The 19,011-nt window shown below is 42.6% G+C and overlaps 1 protein-coding gene across 1 annotated transcript in view; it reads left to right on the top strand.

Annotated features, from left to right (window-relative positions):
- Nucleotides 1–435: 435 nt before the first annotated feature.
- The window catches only part of GNPTAB (N-acetylglucosamine-1-phosphate transferase subunits alpha and beta), a 71,930-nt gene continuing 53,354 nt past the window's right edge, over nucleotides 436–19,011 (top strand). The window contains exon 1 of the mRNA XM_040637375.1: nucleotides 436–771. Coding sequence (XP_040493309.1) covers nucleotides 655–771 — 117 coding nt within the window. The 5' untranslated portion in view covers nucleotides 436–654. The remainder of the gene's footprint in view (nucleotides 772–19,011) is intronic.

Raw genomic sequence — 19,011 nt, 5'->3', positions numbered from 1 at the left:
CTATGGGAATGAACTGAATTTGGGTTTGGGCACGTTTAGCCCAAAGGTTTCCTCTTTCGAACAACATAGTTAAGGAGACAGAGGGAAAGGAGTCTCATAGAGCATCTCCTCTTAGCGCTGTAAAAATGATTTACCATAATCTCCCAACTACTGTAAATGCATAAAGGGTTCTGTGCACACAAATACCCAAAACGCCATCTGCGGCACCCCGACCTTGCAGCGTCGGGTCCGCTCTCGGTGCGCGCCCAACTCACTGTGCGGATCCCGGCCGACGCGAGAGGCTGCCGCGCACGCGCGGATGGGAAGGGCACTAGCCCGCCCTCCGCCCCTCCCCCCGCCTCCGCCCGCCAGGTGGCGCTGGCTGCCCCGCCGCCGCCGGCGCCGCCGACTCTCGCCGGGCCAGACCGGGGCGGCGCCGGCCGCCTCGCGGGCCGTGGGTCCGCCTCCGCCGCGCCGAGGGCGTGGGCTCCCGGCTCCCGGAAGCGGTGGCCGCGGCGCGGAGCCGAGCGGGCGTCGATCCCCGGGGCAGCAATGCGTGGCGGCCGCCTCTTGTGACCTGAGCGCGGCTGCCGGGCAGGGGCCGCTGAATGGCGGCTTGCTGAGGCAGCTGCGGCTGTGGCTGCTCCGGGCGTGGCGTGGCGTGGCGGCGGCCCGATGCTGCTTAAGCTCTTACAGAGACAGACCTATACCTGCCTGTCCCACAGGTATGGGCTCTACGTCTGTTTCGTGGGCGTCGTGGTCACCATCGTCTCCGCCTTCCAATTCGGAGAGGTGAGTAGCGGCGCGGGTACCCCGGCCGGAGCGGCTTGGACCGGCACGACCCCGCGGCGCCCTGAGCCCCTGCCCTCGGCGCTCCGAGCCCAGGCGTGCTTGCCTCTTGCCTCCCCATCCTCGCTGCAGCTCCGGGGCCAAGTCCCAGAGCCTGCTTTTTTCCCCCGGAGGCTCCTAGAACTCCGATTTCCCTGAGCTCTGGTTTCACATCTGGGATCCAGATCTCGTCCTCCCGACGGTTTGAGGGTGGGCGCTCGTTCTGCGGTTCCCTTTGCCTCCAGGTGCTTTCTTCGGGCTCCCCAGGTAATTTGATTTTCTCCCTCAGGCCTGTCCTCCACGAAGCCCCCTCCCGGGACCCATTCCTAAATTCTCCAAAATTCTCATTCCTGGCCCCTCCTACAGGTTTTCTCCTCTGTTGTCACCCTTCTAATCTTTTCGCTTTTGACAAAGGCACTTTGTCTTCGTAATCTCGTTTCTTTCCGGATTTCAAAACTTTCTCCAAGGGGTGTGTGTTTCTTTGTACGTGAATTTGCAGTGAAGACAGGGTACTCCCCCCAAATTTAAAGACTGACTTGTGCAAGGGATTTTTTTTTGTATGTGTGTGTGCACTTTTGCTCTGTTATTGGGGACAACCCTAGTTATCCTGTAGAGGCTCTGCCGGTAGATGTGCATACAAGGATGTGAGAGATCTTTTGGCAGCTCCAGACATTCTTCTGATCTCGAGATCAGCTGAGGCTGGGGCCCCTTCATCTGACCAGGAAGCCTTGTCGTGGACTCCAGCACCCAGCCTCTTGGGAGTCAGTACAAGCCCTTGGGTCATGGGCTGTGCTAGTAATTTAGACTCTGGATCATACGAGTCAGGCCTTTCTTGATCTGCTCTCAGTTAACGTGCAATAAAGTAGTGTGGTTAGACTCTGTAAACTCTTTAGAGGGTCCACACAACAGGTTTGGGGAGGTGGAGACACCCAGGTTTAATAGATTTTATGCCTCTCTGTGTTAAGTAGATTAAACATTTTCTTGAACGAAACAACCCTTTGGTTTAGGTTGGATAGTTATTCTATTATTGGACAGTTTAATAGGGTATTCTTTATCATAAACAAGTTTACAGAAACTGGATAGGTCAGAACTGAAAGAGTACATGTATAAGATTTTAGAGAACACATTTAAAAATAAGGACAGCAACTCAGAAAAGTTGTATTTTCAAATTGTTAGACATCTGTTTCCTTGTTTTACTATTTCCTTTTTTTTTTTTTTTGGAAGGAGGTTGCAGAAGGTTTTAAAATTAAGAGAATGGTTTTTAGAAATGCCACAGTTTACATTTGCTTAAAGTCTGTACCCATGCTGGATTGTAAGCTTCATAAGAGAGGGTGCTGTGTGTTTAACCACTGTAATCCTGACCCAAGCACTGTGCCACGGTCTGCCAGCATAGGCAGTCTAAATATTTGTTTTAACGCATGAATGAATTAATTATGTGGCATGCTTTCCAAGTGTACACTTTTAATAGTTCTTGTTTTAGAGGCAAATGAAAGTAAGTCTTACAAGTCAGGGTGAGAAAGTGCCCCAGACGTGTGTGGAATATGTACCTAATATTATACTGCTGCTGTTCTATCTTTGTTTCTTGTACTGCAATTTAATACAGTGAATGTATCTATGCACAGTTACGTGTCTTATTCTTGATAGAAGATTTTTTTGGCCCTGAGTAATTTTAAGTAGCTGTTTACTAACACCTCTGCAGTGTGAAGGTGACTTAAAGGCATCAGTTGCTAGAATTTTTCATTTTATATATTCCATGCCTGGTGATTTATTTACCAAGGAAGACATTTGTCAGCTTTGAAATGGACCATAAATCTTAAAGTTTGAAACAGACAAAAATAATAGGTGAAGAATGTCAACACGTGGCATGGGAGGTGGAGACAGCTGGCTCAGTGCCACTAATATATTGCCTGTAGTACCCTTTCTTTCTTTCTTTCTTTCTCTCTTTCTCTCTTTCTCTCTTTCTCTCTTTCTTTCTCTCTTTCTTTCTTTTCTTGGCTCCACACCCAACGTGGGGCTTGAACTGATGACCTGGGGTCTGAGAGTTGCACAGTCCACTGACTGAGGCAGCCAGGCACCCCCTCTAGTACAATTTTGCAGCACAGCGGAAAAGAGTGATGGGATTGGGCAGATCGGGGTTTGACTGCTGGTGCCAGTATTAATGGTAACAGCTAATATATAGGGCTTACCAGACACTAGGCACTCTCTTAACTGCTTTTACATGTATTAACTCATTTAATCTTCATGACAGCACCCCTGTGAGGTGGGTACTATTATTATAGCCACTTTATAGGTGATGAAACTGGAGCACTTGCACAGATTAATCCAGCTAGCTCATAGCAGAGCTGGGCTTTCAACCAAGGCACTGTATGGTTCCAGAGCTGTACTGCTCTTAAGCACGTATTTTCATGGTCTCTCACACAGTCTGGGTTGTCCTTTATGTGATCTTGGAAAAGATACTTAACCTTTTTGAACCCCAGCTTCTTTATCTTTGAAATTGAGATAAGAATACCTTCTTTGCAGGGCTGTTAGGATTAAATAAGACCCCTTCATGCAAGGCACCGTTCAAGGTTCCTGGCACACGATAGACTTTCATTGAATGGTCGTAGGTACTGCTGCTGTATTATCGTCAACTATTTTATGTCCTTAGTCCTTTTTTTGAAATAAACCCTTGAAGTAGAATACTCCCATCATACAGGTAATGTTACCAACTTGTTATTAACTTCACCAATTGCAGTGGATAAAAGGACTAAAAAGGTCTTTGGTCCCTGTTAACTGTGAATTCATTAATATTTTCCCCCCATTCAATGTAAGCAGTATTGGCTGCCACTTTTTGATAAGCCCTTTGTACACTCATCCAAATTTTGAGGAAGAAAAATGTAATTGAGGGAGGGAAGTATTAACAGGTAGTATTTTTTAAAATTTCCCTTTAAGTTGAGGTGGTTTCTGGAGAACACTTGGGAATTGCGATCAAACAAAAGCAGAGCTGGATCCAAACCCACAGGGAAAGCCCTCAGGATGGGTTCTTTTTTTTTTTTTTTTAAGATTTTTTTATTTATTCGATAGAGTTAGAGACAGCCAGCGAGAGAGGGAACACAAGCAGGGGGAGTGGGAGAGGAAGAAGCAGGCTCCTAGCGGAGGAGCCTGATGTGGGGCTCGATCCCATAACGCCGGGATCACGCCCTGAGCCGAAGGCAGACGCTTATCCGCTGTGCCACCCAGGTGCCCCCAGGATGGGTTCTAATAGCCACCGAACTATACCAGTATGCCGCCTTGGGGTGAGGGTAGCAGAAAGGAGCTTATCTAATGTAAACTAGTTGACTGGACAAATCCTGTGGCCTCTGGGCGCCTCAGTTCCCACCTCTGCAAATGAGGGCACTAGATTACTATGCTCCTAAGATCATTTTTAGCTCAGAAACTTCTGATGTTAAATTTTTGTCCTCTGTTGGTTGATATTATACAGACTTTAAAACATGTGCTTTTGAAGTAAAATTTTATTACTTCAGGGCCATCATTACTTAGTTGAACCATTTGTATACAAATCCACAGTCCCTTATATGAAAATTCTACTGAATTAACCTTATAATTAAACATCAGCATCTTTTACAGTGAAATATAGGGGTATTCTCAGGAAAATAAAGACTATAAGTAGTTTCCAGTCAGTCGTAGGCCAAGTTTTGCCACCAAATGAATTCAGGTGGTCAGGTTTCGTTGTCAAATAAGGTACAAAAAGGTCTTCAGTGTTGATAACTTTCTGGGTTTCAGGATTGCGAACAGAGGATTGTATATCACTGCTAGGTGTATATGTGTGTCTCTGCATGTTTGGAAACAGGTAAATACCCCAAATTAACTTCCACGAGAAGGCAGATTTTGGTAGAATCTACCCATACTGGATAGTAACTTTCCCCCAGCCTCCCTGCTCCCTTTTGCTTGCCTGCCTTCTGCCATTTTGGATTAATGAGATGTTACTGTTCAGTGAAAAAGAAGGTCGAAAACTGAATTCAGCCAAAGTCATGCTCGGCCTTGGTGACCAGTTTCTCATCTTGGCTCAATTTGAAGAAAGAAATTAGTTACTGTGTATTTGATTAGTTCACTCATTAAACAAGGTATTTTTGAGGGTGTTCTTTGTCAAAGGCAACGATTAGGTGGAGTCCAAGGGACCTGGCCTGAGAATTGGGAGACAGCCTCTGGCCTGGTTCTAGTTCCAGCATGAACTATGACCTTCAGTGCTTTCCATGCTGGGTTACTACTCCCAGCTGCCTCCTGGTTTGGGGCAGCCACTCTTATCTCTTATTTCGTGTAGATTTCTTTTGGGGGTGAGGAAAACTTTCATTATTAAAAATAATGTTTTAAAAAGTTGAGATTTCTAAGACCCCATTTTAGCTTTAATGTTCTGTGAATATATATTTTTTGAGTGCTTCATATAAGAAAGCATGAACAATATTTTAATGTCATTTACACTAGGGAGAAAATGTCAGTGACCACACAGAGCCTTTTTAAATGGTCTCTTGTTTTTGTGGGGTTTGGGAAAGATACACAGCCCTGCTAACTGTCAAAGTAGGGACCCTGTCTTAATCCCCGCTGTGTTCTTAGCAGCTAGGAAGTGCCTGGTACGCAATTGGTGCCAAATAATACTTGATATGGATAGGTGAGTGCATTAGTTCATTGGGGTGATCTTAATAAACATCCCTTCAAGCTCATTTTCCCAAAAAAAGCTAAGATTTCTACCCAGATGCAGACCCGTCTCTAGCTACGTTTGATTTCTCAGACACTATTGGTCTGATTGTACTTTGTATGGTGAAAAAGGTGTTAGCAGATATACGAAGAATTACAGCTCATCTTTGGCCATCTTTGTGTAGTTGAGGTGAGACCATGCTATATATATGAGTAACAATACAAGGAAGTAAGTAATGGAATGAGTGGGTACACAGTAATTGCTTAGAAGATCAGAGGAGGGGCGCCTGGGTGGCTCAGTCGTTAAGCGTCTGCCTTTGGCTCAGGGCATGATCCTGGCGTTATGGGATCGAGCCCCACATCGGGCTCCTCTACTGGGAGCCTGCTTCTTCCTCTCCCACTCCCCCTGCTTGTGTTCCCTCTCTCTCTGGCTGTCTCTCTCTGTCAAATAAATAAATAAAATCTTAAAAAAAAAAAAAGATCAGAGGAAAGGAAGAATATTACGGGTTGAAACATCCTAGAGGAAGTTGAGATTTTTACACAGAGGCAGGAACTTTTGCTTTTGAACTGTTAGAGGTTTAAAACTGCTGCTGGTATCAGCAACACTTTGTTGCAAGTGACAGAATCCAACTCAGACCTGCCTTAAGAAAAAGATAGTTTTTTGACTCATGTAGTTGAAAAACAGGGTGAAGCTTCTCACAGGGTTGGATAGAGGTGCTCAAATGATGTCATCAGGAAACTCTTTTTGTCCCTGTTCTCCAGCTCTGTTGGTTTAGTACTCAGGCAAGTGCTGCCCATATGGGAGGAGATTGCTGCCAGTAACTCCAGCTTCTAGTTTTGTCAGTTGAGTAACTCTAGCAAAAAGAGTTTCTTTCTCATTAGTGCCAGCTAGACCCAGGGTGGCCTGCCCAGCCACGGAATGAGTGCCCTTGCTGTGCCCTCATTAACTGCCTGGACCATCCCCAGAGCTAGGATTGTGGGTGGTGCTGTCAGTCTCAACCACACGAACTGGGGGGTTCCCCAGAGGGAAATCACGAGGCTGTTATCAAGAGAAGGGCCAGAGCAACAGATGGCCCAGACAAGTGCCTTGAGCCAAAACCCATTTCCTTTCCTAGGCCTTAATGTTGACATTGTGACTGTGATAGCTGTTAGCCCTTTACCTTCTTCTGAAAGATGGAAAAGTTATTTCCATTTTGGATATCTTGTGAATTATTCTGTGAAACTTGTATTCTTAGTTGGGTGTTGTTTTGTTTGTTTGTTTGTTTGCTTAGTTGGCGGTGTTACTACGCAGTTGATGTGCCCTTACCTCTTTCAGCAATGATTCATTATGTATCTTTAATATGTTGACTTGATAGTGACTTTTTAGCAATGAGGTCTAAATATTGTTAATTTTGTTAATGAAATTTAGCACGTTAGAGAAAAAACTTAACGTTTTTGCAGCAGCTGGCATGCCACATGTTTGGATACTCTCACTCCCTCTTTCTTCACGGAGACTGCCCTCCCTGTTTTCCTTGCCCATCCACTGTTCTCTCTCCGTCTGGAATGTCGAGATTCCCCAGGCTTTGCTCCTTGGCCATCTCCTCTTACAGGGGATGTCATATTTCAGACCTCTATTCAGATGTTTGTGACTCCCCTGTCTCCAGCTGCTTTGACGACAAGATCTAGTTCCACACTTCTTCCACCTCCCTACGGTGCAGACCTTACCACTCTGCCTCGCTTTGACAGACAGTGCTTATTCACCATGGTGCTTTTTCTTCACTACACCCAGACATAACTTCAGATTAATTCTTTAACAGTGTGGGATTCCTCTGGCTTCTGAGAGCTCTCCCAGAAAGTGTAGGAATTTGACCCAAGACCTCAGCAAACCTTTTCTGGAATTGGCCGCAGCTGGATCATAGAGCCATTCCTAAAAATACCCCTTGAAAGGAGGAAGAGGTTGCTTTTTGACCAGTCTGATCCATTCCTGAACTTAGGGCCTATCTCCTGAACATTTGGGTACAGAGTTCTATTAGGAAAGAATAGGTAGTTGGTGCTGGGTAGGTCGTGGCCATAAGTGTCATGTTCAGTAAGCGCAGCTGGTGGGATGTGTAGCAACTGTCACGTTAAATAAGCACAACTGATGTGTAGGAAGTGTCTTTATCTCCCACTGGCCCACTTATATCAACTTGTAGGGTTAGTTCTACCTCTGCCTCTAGGTGAAAACTCAGGGGGGCTTAAGCCTTGTCACTCCTAGGTAATAAAAAATCGTTTTTTTTTTTTTTTTTTTTAAGATTTTATTTATTTATTTGTCAGAGAGAGTGCGAGTGCACAGCCAGGGGCAGCAGCAGGCAGAGGGAGAAGCAGGCTCCTCACTGAGCAAGGAGCCCGATGTGGGACTCGATCCCAGGACCTTGGGATCATGACCCCAGCCGAAGGCAGACGCGTAACAGACTGAGCCAACCAGACATCCTGGTAATAAAAAGTCTTGTGGTCCCTTCAAATTATAAAACATAATGTCGTATCAGCAACTTCAAGCCTGTTGAATTTGAAGCCTCTTACCTCCCCAGCTCAGGCCTGCCCTCAGCAGAAAGCCTGCAATCGAGGAAGGAAGGTTGGGGACAGTGGGCTTCTTTTCTCTTTCTTCATCTGTTGCTTCTCCTTCTCCTCCATAGCCTGTTTCTGGCCCTTTCTAGGGGCCAGCACCCTAGGAGGTTGGAGCACGTAGAAGAAGGAAGGAAATGAGGGCAGGAAAGTCGTTCCAAAACAGGTGCTGGAGCTCTCTGGAATTTGCAGGTGTCAAAGCTTGTTCTCTCTTGAATGCTTTCAAAGGGCCTCCTTCAGAGACCACACCCTGAGAGCCATGACTTGCTTTAGCTCTGATGAGAGCACATGCCTCTTCATTTAGGCTGGTTGCTTGCTCCTTCGTTGGTCCCCGGGAATCTGATGTCATGTCAGTCTCTTTGCTTTTCTTTTGGGGGGCCCTGGACCTGATCCAGGATGACCCTCTGTAGGTATTCTCTTGTGCATGGCACACATCTGGCACATGGGAGACCGACGTGCTTTGCTTTGTAGGAGAGGAAGTTTATCTTTTTCTTCTACTTTTCTAAGTTTTTGGCTAGGGCCCCTGTAACAAAAGACAGATTGATACGAGAAAAGCGTACATATTTATTTAATATAAGTTTTACATGATGTGGGAGCCTTCATAAGGAAATACCCAAAAAAGTAGTTAAACCTGAGTATTTTTATTGAAGGTTTGGTGAAGAGTGGAGAGTTCAGGAAAATTGTGATAGGTAAAAAAGACAATGAGCTAAGTGTTAAGCTGGGGAAACACAAGGCCTGTTCATTCAGATTCCTTTGACAATACTTGGTCTTTGGAGATAAGGATGCTCCTTTCTTCCTGGTGTAGGGAAGGCACCTCTCACAGAGAGTCTGATGACCTGCTTCAGGGGAAGGTCAGGAAATTCTTCCTGCAGCTGCTGTTTCTCAACTTTCTTCAGCTTGAAATACTCAGTAAGCCAAGATACTCAGTAAGCCAAGGTGCTATATTTTGGGGTAGCATATCCTGAACCCTTTCAGCTCAAAGTGGGGGAGCGTGGGCTGATTCCAGCACAGCAACAACGTCTTCTTTGTCCTCAGAGCAGTTAGCCAGCCCGCCCTTCTGTTTCTTGGGTGTGAGACAGAGGTGGCATCCACCCAGCTTCACGGACCTATAGTGGACTGTCCTGGTGGTCCCACTGAGCCCTTTTCCTGGCTTGAGGAGAATGGAAAGAGATTTCCACCCTCCCCTTTGGATGAGGTCAAGTGGATTTGCAAAATGCCAGCAGCTTCCTAAACCCTCCCCTGAACCTTCCTACCATGATTTGGATGAGTTTTTAGCCATCTCCTGAGGAAACTTTGCCTCTTGTTTCAACTCTTCACTTTGGAATGTGACATCTGGTCTTTGGTGCCTCAGAAGAAACTTACTTCTACATGCACGTTTTCTCGGTGCAGTTAATTGAGTTTGCCCAGGAGACGAAACCCATTTGCCATTTCTGTACTCAGCATCCTGGGCACAAAGACATTGCTTTCTTATCTTGGGGTCCCTGCGCCCAGCAGAACACCAGAATCATTCTTCTGACAGCACATTCTTTGAGCACAGTGCCGGGCCCCTGGGCAGAGAGCAGAGAGCAAAGCAGGCCGTTCCTGTGGAGGAGGGGTTTATATTTTGCTTGGACAGTCAGACATTAAATGCTTCTTAATCACAGTTGTGAGAAATGCTACAAAGAAGGAGAAGGTGTCGTGGGAGAGACCAGCAGTGTCCTGTCTGGTGCCTGGGTCAGGAAAGGCTTTCTTGATGTAACTGGAGCTCAACTTTGAAGGGTCAGAATTGCTGAGGCAGAGGACAGAACAGGGCAGGTGTGCTCTCTAGGCCATTGGTTTTCAACCAGGGGCAGTTTAGGCCATTGGTTCTCAGCCAGGGGCAGTTTTGCGCCCAGAGGCATTTGGCAATGTCTGGAGACATTTTAGGTTGTCACAGCTGGGGCATGGGGTGGGGTCAGTGCTACTGGCATTTAGTGGGTGGAGGCCAGAGATCTGCTAAACATCCCACAATGCACAGGACAGGCTCCATAGCAAAGATTGTCCAGCCCCAAATATCAATAGTGCTCAGACTCTGTAACCAGTGTGAAGGTTTTGAAGTTAGGCTACATTTGAGAAGGTGAACACAGGCCCATGTGGCTGGAGGCTGGAGAGCAAGAGAAAGTGAGGATCTAGGGGAGACTGGTGCAGCTGGTGGTACCCGCTTCTCAGCACTTGGTAGTTAGGTGTTCAGGATTTGGGTGTTTGTCCTGAGAACAACGGGATGCCATTCAAGGTTATTATGTACTGTCTTTTAGTGAGTGGAGGCCAGGGATGCTGATGAACTTTCTATAGTGCACAGGACAGTCCCCACAACAACGTGTTTTCAGGTATTAAATGTCAGTAGTGCCAAAGTGGAAAAACCTGAAGTAGAGGGAGAGCAAGAATGTCTGCTGGCACTTAGGAGCCTTGGACTAGGCTGGTGGAAGGGAATGTTAAGAGAAGTGGACAGATCTGAGAGATTTAGGAGGCAAAATCATCTGGTCTTTATGTTCCATTATGTGCCAGACACTCCGCTGACATCTTGGAATACAAGAGTGAGCAAGATAGACAAGTTCATTTACTCTGCCAGCTGCTAACTATAGACGTTAAGTGATGAATAGGTGCTTTGTTGAATGAATACTTACAAAAAAATTATTTTTATTCACTGTGATCAAGCCTTAGTGAGGAAAGATGGTTTAAATGACATGCCTAATGTGTGCAAGGCACCTTGCTAGTGCCTGGTGCAAGGTGTTCAGTAAATGCTAAATAAATGCCACGTGTCCCGTCCCAGGACTGTTCTTCCCTTGGCCAGGATGCGCAATGAAGAGAGCAGCAGGAGACCAGCCTTCTGGTCTGGTGTCCAAGGTCACATTGAAGAGTGTATTAATCTTTCCTTAGAGACAGAGCTGAAAGGTTTGCAATGATTTCTTTGCCTGAGTGTGCTTTATTATGGTCGATATGAAAACAGAGGCAGTAAGTGCATTAATTTAATACAGGCTGTGCTTTACAATAATGTATGTTATTCTAGTTCCTTCTAAAATGTAACAAGTGTAGCTGTAATAAGTTCTGCATATTTCACAATATATCTTGTAGTATCTCTTACTGTCCTTTAGATTGATTGTTCCAGTCTTGTGATCCACATGCAGTATCTTTAGCAGGTGATTAGTCAGCTTGTGTGTGAGTCATGCTTGCACTAAATTAAGCAGAGAAAAAAAAAAGTGATCGTTTTGAAAAATGTTACAGACTAAGTCACACTTGTGCAGCGAGAGCCAATTGCATTCTACCATCAGACTAAAAACCATATTGCCCACTTTAAAATTGCTTCCTAAAATTGTTTCTTCATTTAGGTTCTAGTTTATCTCTCCCCTCCTCCCTGTATACCTTTTATTCCCCCTTCACTACCTTATTCCATTAGCTACCTTTCTTTTTTTTTTTTTTTAAAGATTTTATTTATTTGAGAGAGAGAGAGCAAACACAGAGGGTGAGTGAGAGGGAGAAGCAGACTACCTGCTGAGCAGAGAGCCTGACGTGGCGCTCGATCCCAGGAACTTGAGAGCGTGACCTAAGCTGAAGGCTTAGGTCAACCAGCTGAGCCACCCAGGCGCCCCCATTAGCTTCATTTCTGTCTCTGATTAATTCCAAATTGGATAAAGCTTCTTTACCAAATTTTCAGAAGCTGTTTATTTGTTACAGAGGTGCTTGCTCTGGACCAGGTACTCTGCTGCCTACTGGAGACACACAGATGGTTCAGTTTCTTTCTGCTCTTGAGGAGCTTACTCTAGACAGGGAGATGAACAAGCAAATAGACAAAATGCATTGTGATAAATTAAGTTGAAGGACTAGGCATGGGTGCTTCTCAGACATAAGAGTGACATTTGAACTTGATCTTGAAGGCGATAGGAGAGATGGCCCAAGGGAAGGAAGGGGAACCCCCCCCCCCTTTTCAATAGGGAAGGATGCCATAGGTGTAAAGGCATGGGTTTGAGAGGCATTACCACTTTTCAGGAACAAAAGTGTTTCTGAAGGGCTGCAGCACACTGGGGATTGAAGCTGGAGAGCCACGTAGTAGCCAGTTTAGGTCTTGGCTGTTGAATGATATGAAAGAATTTGGATTCATCCTGAAGAAAATAGAGACCGTTCAGATGATTACTATTTTGGGGCCTTTATAGAATAGAATTTGTCGATCCCCTGGCTTAAAATTACATTTATTCTGGGGCACCTGGGTGGCTCAGTTCAGTGTCTGCCTCGGCTCAGGTCATGATCCCAGGGTCCTGGGATTGAGCCTTGTGTTGGACTAGCTTCTCCCTCTCCCTTTGCCCCTCCCCTTGCTGATGCTCTCTCTCTCTCTTTCAAATAAATAAATAAAATCTTTTTAAAAATGACCTTTATTTCCTTGATGTGCAGGACACATGGGAGCTCACTCATCTGGGTGGAATTTGGTTGGCTCTGCTACACTTGTCTTTCATCCTCCTGAGACCAGTGGGCCAGCCTATGCATGTTCTTCTCAAGACAGTGGTAAAGGCTCAAAGAACCAGGTTCTGAGGTTTATACTTAGAACTGGTGTATTCACTGTTTTTGTATTCCCTGAGCCATCAAATTTGTTTCTGCCTTAGGAGCTTTGCATTATCAGTCCCATCAGCCTAGAGACTGCTGCCTCCAGACCATCATGTGATGGGCTCCTTGTCTTATTGGTCTCAGCTCAGTAACTGCTTTTCAGATGGGCTTTCCCCACCACCCAACCTAAAGTAGCCTCTTTCATCAGGCCATTCCTTATTATAGTCCTCTTTTTCTTCTTTTTTTTAATAGTACTTAGTCTGAAAATCTGTGTGTGTGTATATTTTTAATGTCTTCTCTCTCCACCACAATGTAAGCTCTGGGAACAGGATTTCTGTCTTATCCAGCCTTTCTGTCTTATTCACCACTGTATCCTCAGCTCCTAGAATAGAGCCTGGCACCAAGAAGTTGAGTGCAGACATACTTTGTTCTAGTATCTAAATAGAGAAAGGTCACCTGCAATGATCAGTTTCTAAATTCAACCTTAATAGAAAGTAGATCGGTTTAGTTGATATACATATGTAATTATATTAGGGTTCTTCAGAGAAACGGAAGCAATAGGATGTGTATCTGTGTGTGTGGAAATATATTTATTACATAGAATTGGCTGACGTGATTATGGAGGCTTACAGGTCTCCAAGATTTCATTAACAAGGCTAGAGACCTAGGAGAGCCCGTGGTGTAGTTCTAATCTAAGTCTAAAGGCCAGAAACTCAGAAAAGCTTAGTATAGGCCTGTCTTAAAATTGGCAGACTTGAGAGCCAGGAAGAGCTGATGTTTCAGTTGGAATCCAAAGGGAGGAAAGACTGATGTTCCAGCTCAAGGCAGTCAGGTGAGAAGCAGTTCTCTCTTCCTCAGCCTTTTAATTTTATTTAGGCCTTCAACTGATGCATTGAGGCCCATCCACGATAGAAGGACAAACGCTTTACTCAGTCTGCTTATTCAAATGTTAATTTATCCAGAAACACCCTCAATGACACACCCAAAATAATGTTTGATCAAATATCTGGACACCCCCCTGGCTTGGTCAGTTTGACACATAAAATTAACCATCATAAAAATTTAGTAGGTTTTATTTTATAGCAACTTTAAGTTTATGGAAAAAATTGCATGGAAAGTACATAGATTTTGCATATACCTCCTCTCTGCCAGCATACTTTCCCCTGTTTTTAACGTTTTGCATCAGTGTGGTACATTTTTATAACTGATGAACTAATATTGATACATTTTTATTAACTAAGAATATATTGACCATTAGGATTCATTTTTTGTGCTATACAGTGCTATGAAATTTGACAAATGCATACTGTTATATCATGTATCTGCCATTACACTATCACACAGAATAGTTTCATTGCCCTCATAAAAACCCTTGCCCTGCGCTACGCCTCGTGCTTGCTTTCCTCCCCACTGGCAGTCAGTGATTTGGGGTATTTTTATTTTTTTATTAAGTAGGTTCCACGCTCAGTGTGGAGCCCAGTGCGGGGCTTGAACTCATGACCCTGAGATCAAAGACCTTAGCTAAGAGTCGGACACTTAACTGACTGCGCCACCCACGTGCCCTTGATTTTTTTTTTTTTTTAAACTGTATTTAGTTATGCCTTTTCCAAAATGTTATATAGTTCATTGCTGGTGTATAGGAAAGCAGTTAACTTTTGTATATTACTTTTGTGTGCTGCAGTCTTGTATCCTGCAATCTTGTATCCTGCAACTAATTGTTTCTTAGTTTTGTTTTTTTGTTTTGTTTTGTTTTTTGCTTTTTTGGTCGATTCTGTGGAATTTTCTCCATAGTCATGTCATCTGTCAACAGAGATAGTTTTACTTCTTCCTTACCAATCTATATACCTCTTATTTCCTTTTTTTGTGTTATTACATTAATTAGGACTTCAATATGTTGTTGAAAAGCAGGAGTGAGAGGCAATATCCTTGCCTTTTTCTGAGCTTAGTGGGAAAGCTTTGAGTTTCTCACCATCAAGTATAATGTTAACTATAGGTTTTTTGTAAATATTATTTTTAGGTTGAGGAAGTTTCTTTGTATTCCTAGTTTGCTGACAGTTTTTTTTTTTAAATCAGAAATGGGTGTTGGATTTTGTCAGATGCTTTTTTTATGCACCTATTATAATCACATGATTGATTGATTGATTTTTTGCCTATTGATGTGATGGGTTACATTAACTGATTTTGGAATGTCGAACCAGGATTCAGAAATTTGTATCTAGAATATCTCCCACTTGGTTGTGGTATATGATTCTTCTATACATTGTTGGATTTGATTTAATAGCATTTTATTGAGGACTTCTACATCTATGTTGATGAGAAATATTGTTTGTAATACTTTTCTTCATAAAATGAATGAGGAAGTCTGTTTTCTGGAAGAGATTATAGAGAATTGGTATTATTTCTTCCTCAGATGTTTGGTAGAAATCATGAGTGAACCCACCTGGGGCTGGTGCTTTCTGTTTGGAAAGTAATTAATTATCGAGCCACATTCTTAATGGGTATATACCTATTCAGGTTATCTGTTTCTCATTTGAGCTTTGGTAGATTGTGTCTCCCAAGGAATTGGTCCATTTCATTTAAGCTGTCAGATCTGTAGTCTTAGAGTTGTTCATAATGTTCCTTTATTACTCTTTTGGGAGGAGTATTGTAGTGACTTACTCCTCTTTTGAGTTATTGTTGCAAAACACAAATAACATAAAATTTACCATTTTAAGAATTTTTAAGTGTACAATTCAGTGGCATTAATTACATTTTCATTGTTGTGCAACCATTACCACTGTCTATTTCCAAAACTTTTTTATCACCCTAAACAGAAACTCTGTAACCATTAACCAATACCTCCATTCACCCCTCGGGACCCGGTAACCTCTAATTTCTGTCTGTACAGATTGCCCATTCTGAATATTTTATATCACGGACGTTTCATATAATATTTCTTTACTTGTTCTGGCAGTTATTCTTGTTTTTCAGTGTTTCTGGAGCAGGTGGGGGGATGAGAGATTGGAGTTGCTTACTCTGTCATTTTGCTGCCATTTTGCTTCAGACTGATAAGTTTTGATTATTGCTTTTTTCACATAATATTTTATCAAACACTTTATCCTTTGACTATTTTGTATGCTCCACAAAGGAAGATACTTTGTTTTGGCCATTGCTATGTCCTCAGAGTCTAGAATGGTATCACGTAGTACTTGTTGAGTGACTGAATCAAGTTACTAATTTTTAATAATTATTTGAAAATAAGATTTTTTTTTTAAAGATCTTATTTATTTATTGGACAAAGAGAGAGGGCACAGGCACGGGAAACAGCAGGCAAAGGGAGAGGGAGAGGTAGAAGTAGGCTGCCTGCTGAGCAAGGAGCCTGATGTGGGGCTTAATCCCCAGGACCCTGGGATCCATGCCTGAGCTGAAGAAAGACGCTTAACCGACTGAGCCACCCAGGCGCCCTGAAAATAAGATTTTTTTTAATAGCTTCATAATACTTCATTTGACTGTAATCTATTTTCCTGATCACCTATTGTTTAATTATTAGATACTATTTTCAGGTTTTTTAAGTAATAATGGCTATTATCATATTTATGCAGGTCTTGGGTTACATCTGTGATCATTTCCTTGGCATGTATATATCTAGAAGTAGAGTTAGCCAGAACAAAAGGTATTTTGTTTGGTCCTTTGATACATAATGCTAATTGCCTTTCAGGAAAGGGGTGATTTTTTAAAATGGCCTTGCAGCTATTTAAAAATCTATAACATACTTTTCAACTAATTTATGATTTTTATGCACTTGCGACTCATAAAAAGGGATCTCTTCTTGGTGTATTTTTAAAAAATGTGTTTTGTTGTTGTTGTTGTTTTTAAGATTTTATTTATTTATTTGACAGAGACAGACAGCCAGCGAGGGAGAACACAAGCAGGGGGAGTGGGAGAGGAAGAAGCAGGCCTCCAGCGGAGGAGCCCAATGTGGGGCTCGATCCCGCAACGCCGGGATCACGCCCTGAGCTGAAGGCAGACGCCCAACGACTGCGCCACCCAGGCGCCCCTAAAAAAATGTTTTTAACTAGCAAATAGTATGAGATAAAATTTGTTTGTTGATGGAAGTGAGTGCAGTATCACAAGCAGATATTTTGTAAAACTTCATCTCATTTCACTAAGCTTTTTTATTTAAATTAAATTTTTGTTTAAATTTTGCCAAAATAAAGTAAAAAAAAAAGAAATCTTAATTTGACTAGTTTTGGTTCCTGGTTTAATAGTTATAATGGAAATATTTAGCAGGTTCAACTACATTTTCATTCATATTACAGTTATATTTTTCACATGATAATATTGTAATTATTTGTCTCATATTTGTTTCCCCAGCAGACTGTGAGCCCCTTGAGGGGCTAAATAAGTTCAGTGTGTTTTCATAGTCTTAATATCTTATATTTGATATTGTACTTTGTAGTTGTCAGTATATATATCACTTGTTTTTGTAACAACCCCTTGTAGGATAAAGTATTTACTTAAATTTTACAGTGGGCATTAGGTTTAAGTGACTTGTCTAAAATCACAAAACTGGGGCTTCCTTGTGTGACTCTTGCTTAACTTTAAGGATTGAGTGACCACAACACTGTCCAGTGGAAGTTTGTGCAGTGATGAAAGTATCCTGTAATTCTGAGCTGTCCCATACAGTAGCCACTAAGCCTATGAGGGCTTGAAATGTGGCTGATGTGACTAAGGTACTGAGCTTTTTATTTAATTTTATTTAGTCTTAATTTAGATAACCTTATGTGCCTAGTGTATACCATTTTAGACAGTGCAGGTCTAACGCATAGGTAGAGAGTAACTGTTTGCCAGGACATTATAGCAGAGACTCAGACATTGGCTTGCAGAGTAGAGCACTGGGTTTAAAGTCCATCCTATATAATTCTGTGATTCTATAAACTCTGACCAGTAAAACACGTAAATCTGCGTATACCCAGAAAGTCCGTTTGAATATATTTTGAAAATATCTTTGATAGGTTTTTTTTATACTTTTCTTTTTATTTAAGTGTGGTTGCAGGCGGGTTTTTTTCCCCCTTTAAATATAATTTTTTTACAATGAACTGTCAAAGGTTTAACGTTTTTAATTCCACTTTTTAATATGATTTCCTTCATTATTTTGCTCCCACACCTCCATCCCTATGGCAAACAGTCCTCCCCCTCTCTCCTCCTTATTTCCTCAAAAATCTCAGTTTTCTGTCCTGGGAAAAGGAGAGAGATTTTGTTAAGCTGTCATGATTAACCCCATTCTTGATTATTATTTTTCCTGTCAGTATTCTGTTTCAGTCTGTACTCATTTAAAAGCTGAACAGTAAATATTCCTTAATCATTTTATGCTAGTAAGTAGTCCTTAACAGGGGTGTTAGCTCCTTGAGGACAGAGGCCTGATTTCCATTTTGTGCTCCTTAAAATGTTCAACAAATACATGATATGTGTCTAATTCTGTGAAGGATTCAAAGTAGAAATGGTCTAGAAAAGTGTTTTTGAGTTTAATTAATGTTTGAGTAAATAGTGGTCATGCATCTCGGATTTGGATCATTTCCTTTATGTGAAATGGGGGAAATTACCCAGTTTTAATAACCATTCAACTCCTAATAAGAAATGGGTTGATCTTTTATTTTAGTCACTTTGCATTGGAACATGTAAACGGAACGGTTGTGTCCTCTCAAAATTTTTACGTTGAAACCTTGTCTCCAATGTGATGGTGTTAGCAGGTGGGGCCTTTGGCGGGGGCTTAGGTCTTGAGGGTGGAAATAAGTGCCCTTATAAAGAGACCCAGAGAGCTTCCTCACCCCTCCTGCCACGTAAGGTGACAGAAGAGGCAGTCTGAACCGGAAAGTAGGCTCTCAGCAGACACCCAGTCCGCTGGTGCCTTGACCTTAGTCTTTCCAGTCTCCAGAATTGTGAGAAACACATTTCTGTTGTTTCCGAGCTACCCAGTCTGTGATACTTTGTCAGAGCAGCCCGAATGGTAACGAGCACATTGACTTCCTGATTGGTATCAAGGAAGAGGAGAGTTAGTAGAAAAGATAAAGCTTAGGATATCTTAAAGATATCTTGGTCTCTCTTGTAATGCCTCTTGATGAAAAATAAATTTTGTTTTCAGAAACTGTGAAGAACATGTTGTAATCTAGGAATATTTTATACTTTTTTTTTTTTTGGAATATTATAAACTTCAGATATCATTATCAGTGTGTGAAAAGCTCTGTCATTGCTACTTAGGGTTCTTACTGCTTGAGGCTGGAGAGCCCCAACATCTTAAGTTTTACAGTACCCTGTAAAACAGTACAGGGTACTCATGTCACACTTCTTTTTTTTTTTTTAATCTGATGTTTTTTTTTAAAGATTTTATTTATTTATTCGACAGAGATAGAGACAGCCAGCGAG

The sequence above is a fragment of the Ursus maritimus genome, unplaced genomic scaffold, assembly GCF_017311325.1.
Source record: "Ursus maritimus isolate PB19 unplaced genomic scaffold, ASM1731132v1 scaffold_21, whole genome shotgun sequence".
In the NCBI taxonomy this organism is placed as follows: Eukaryota; Metazoa; Chordata; class Mammalia; order Carnivora; family Ursidae; genus Ursus; species Ursus maritimus.
Note: the sequence above shows the minus strand (reverse complement) of the source record. Positions and strands in the feature narration are given on the sequence as shown.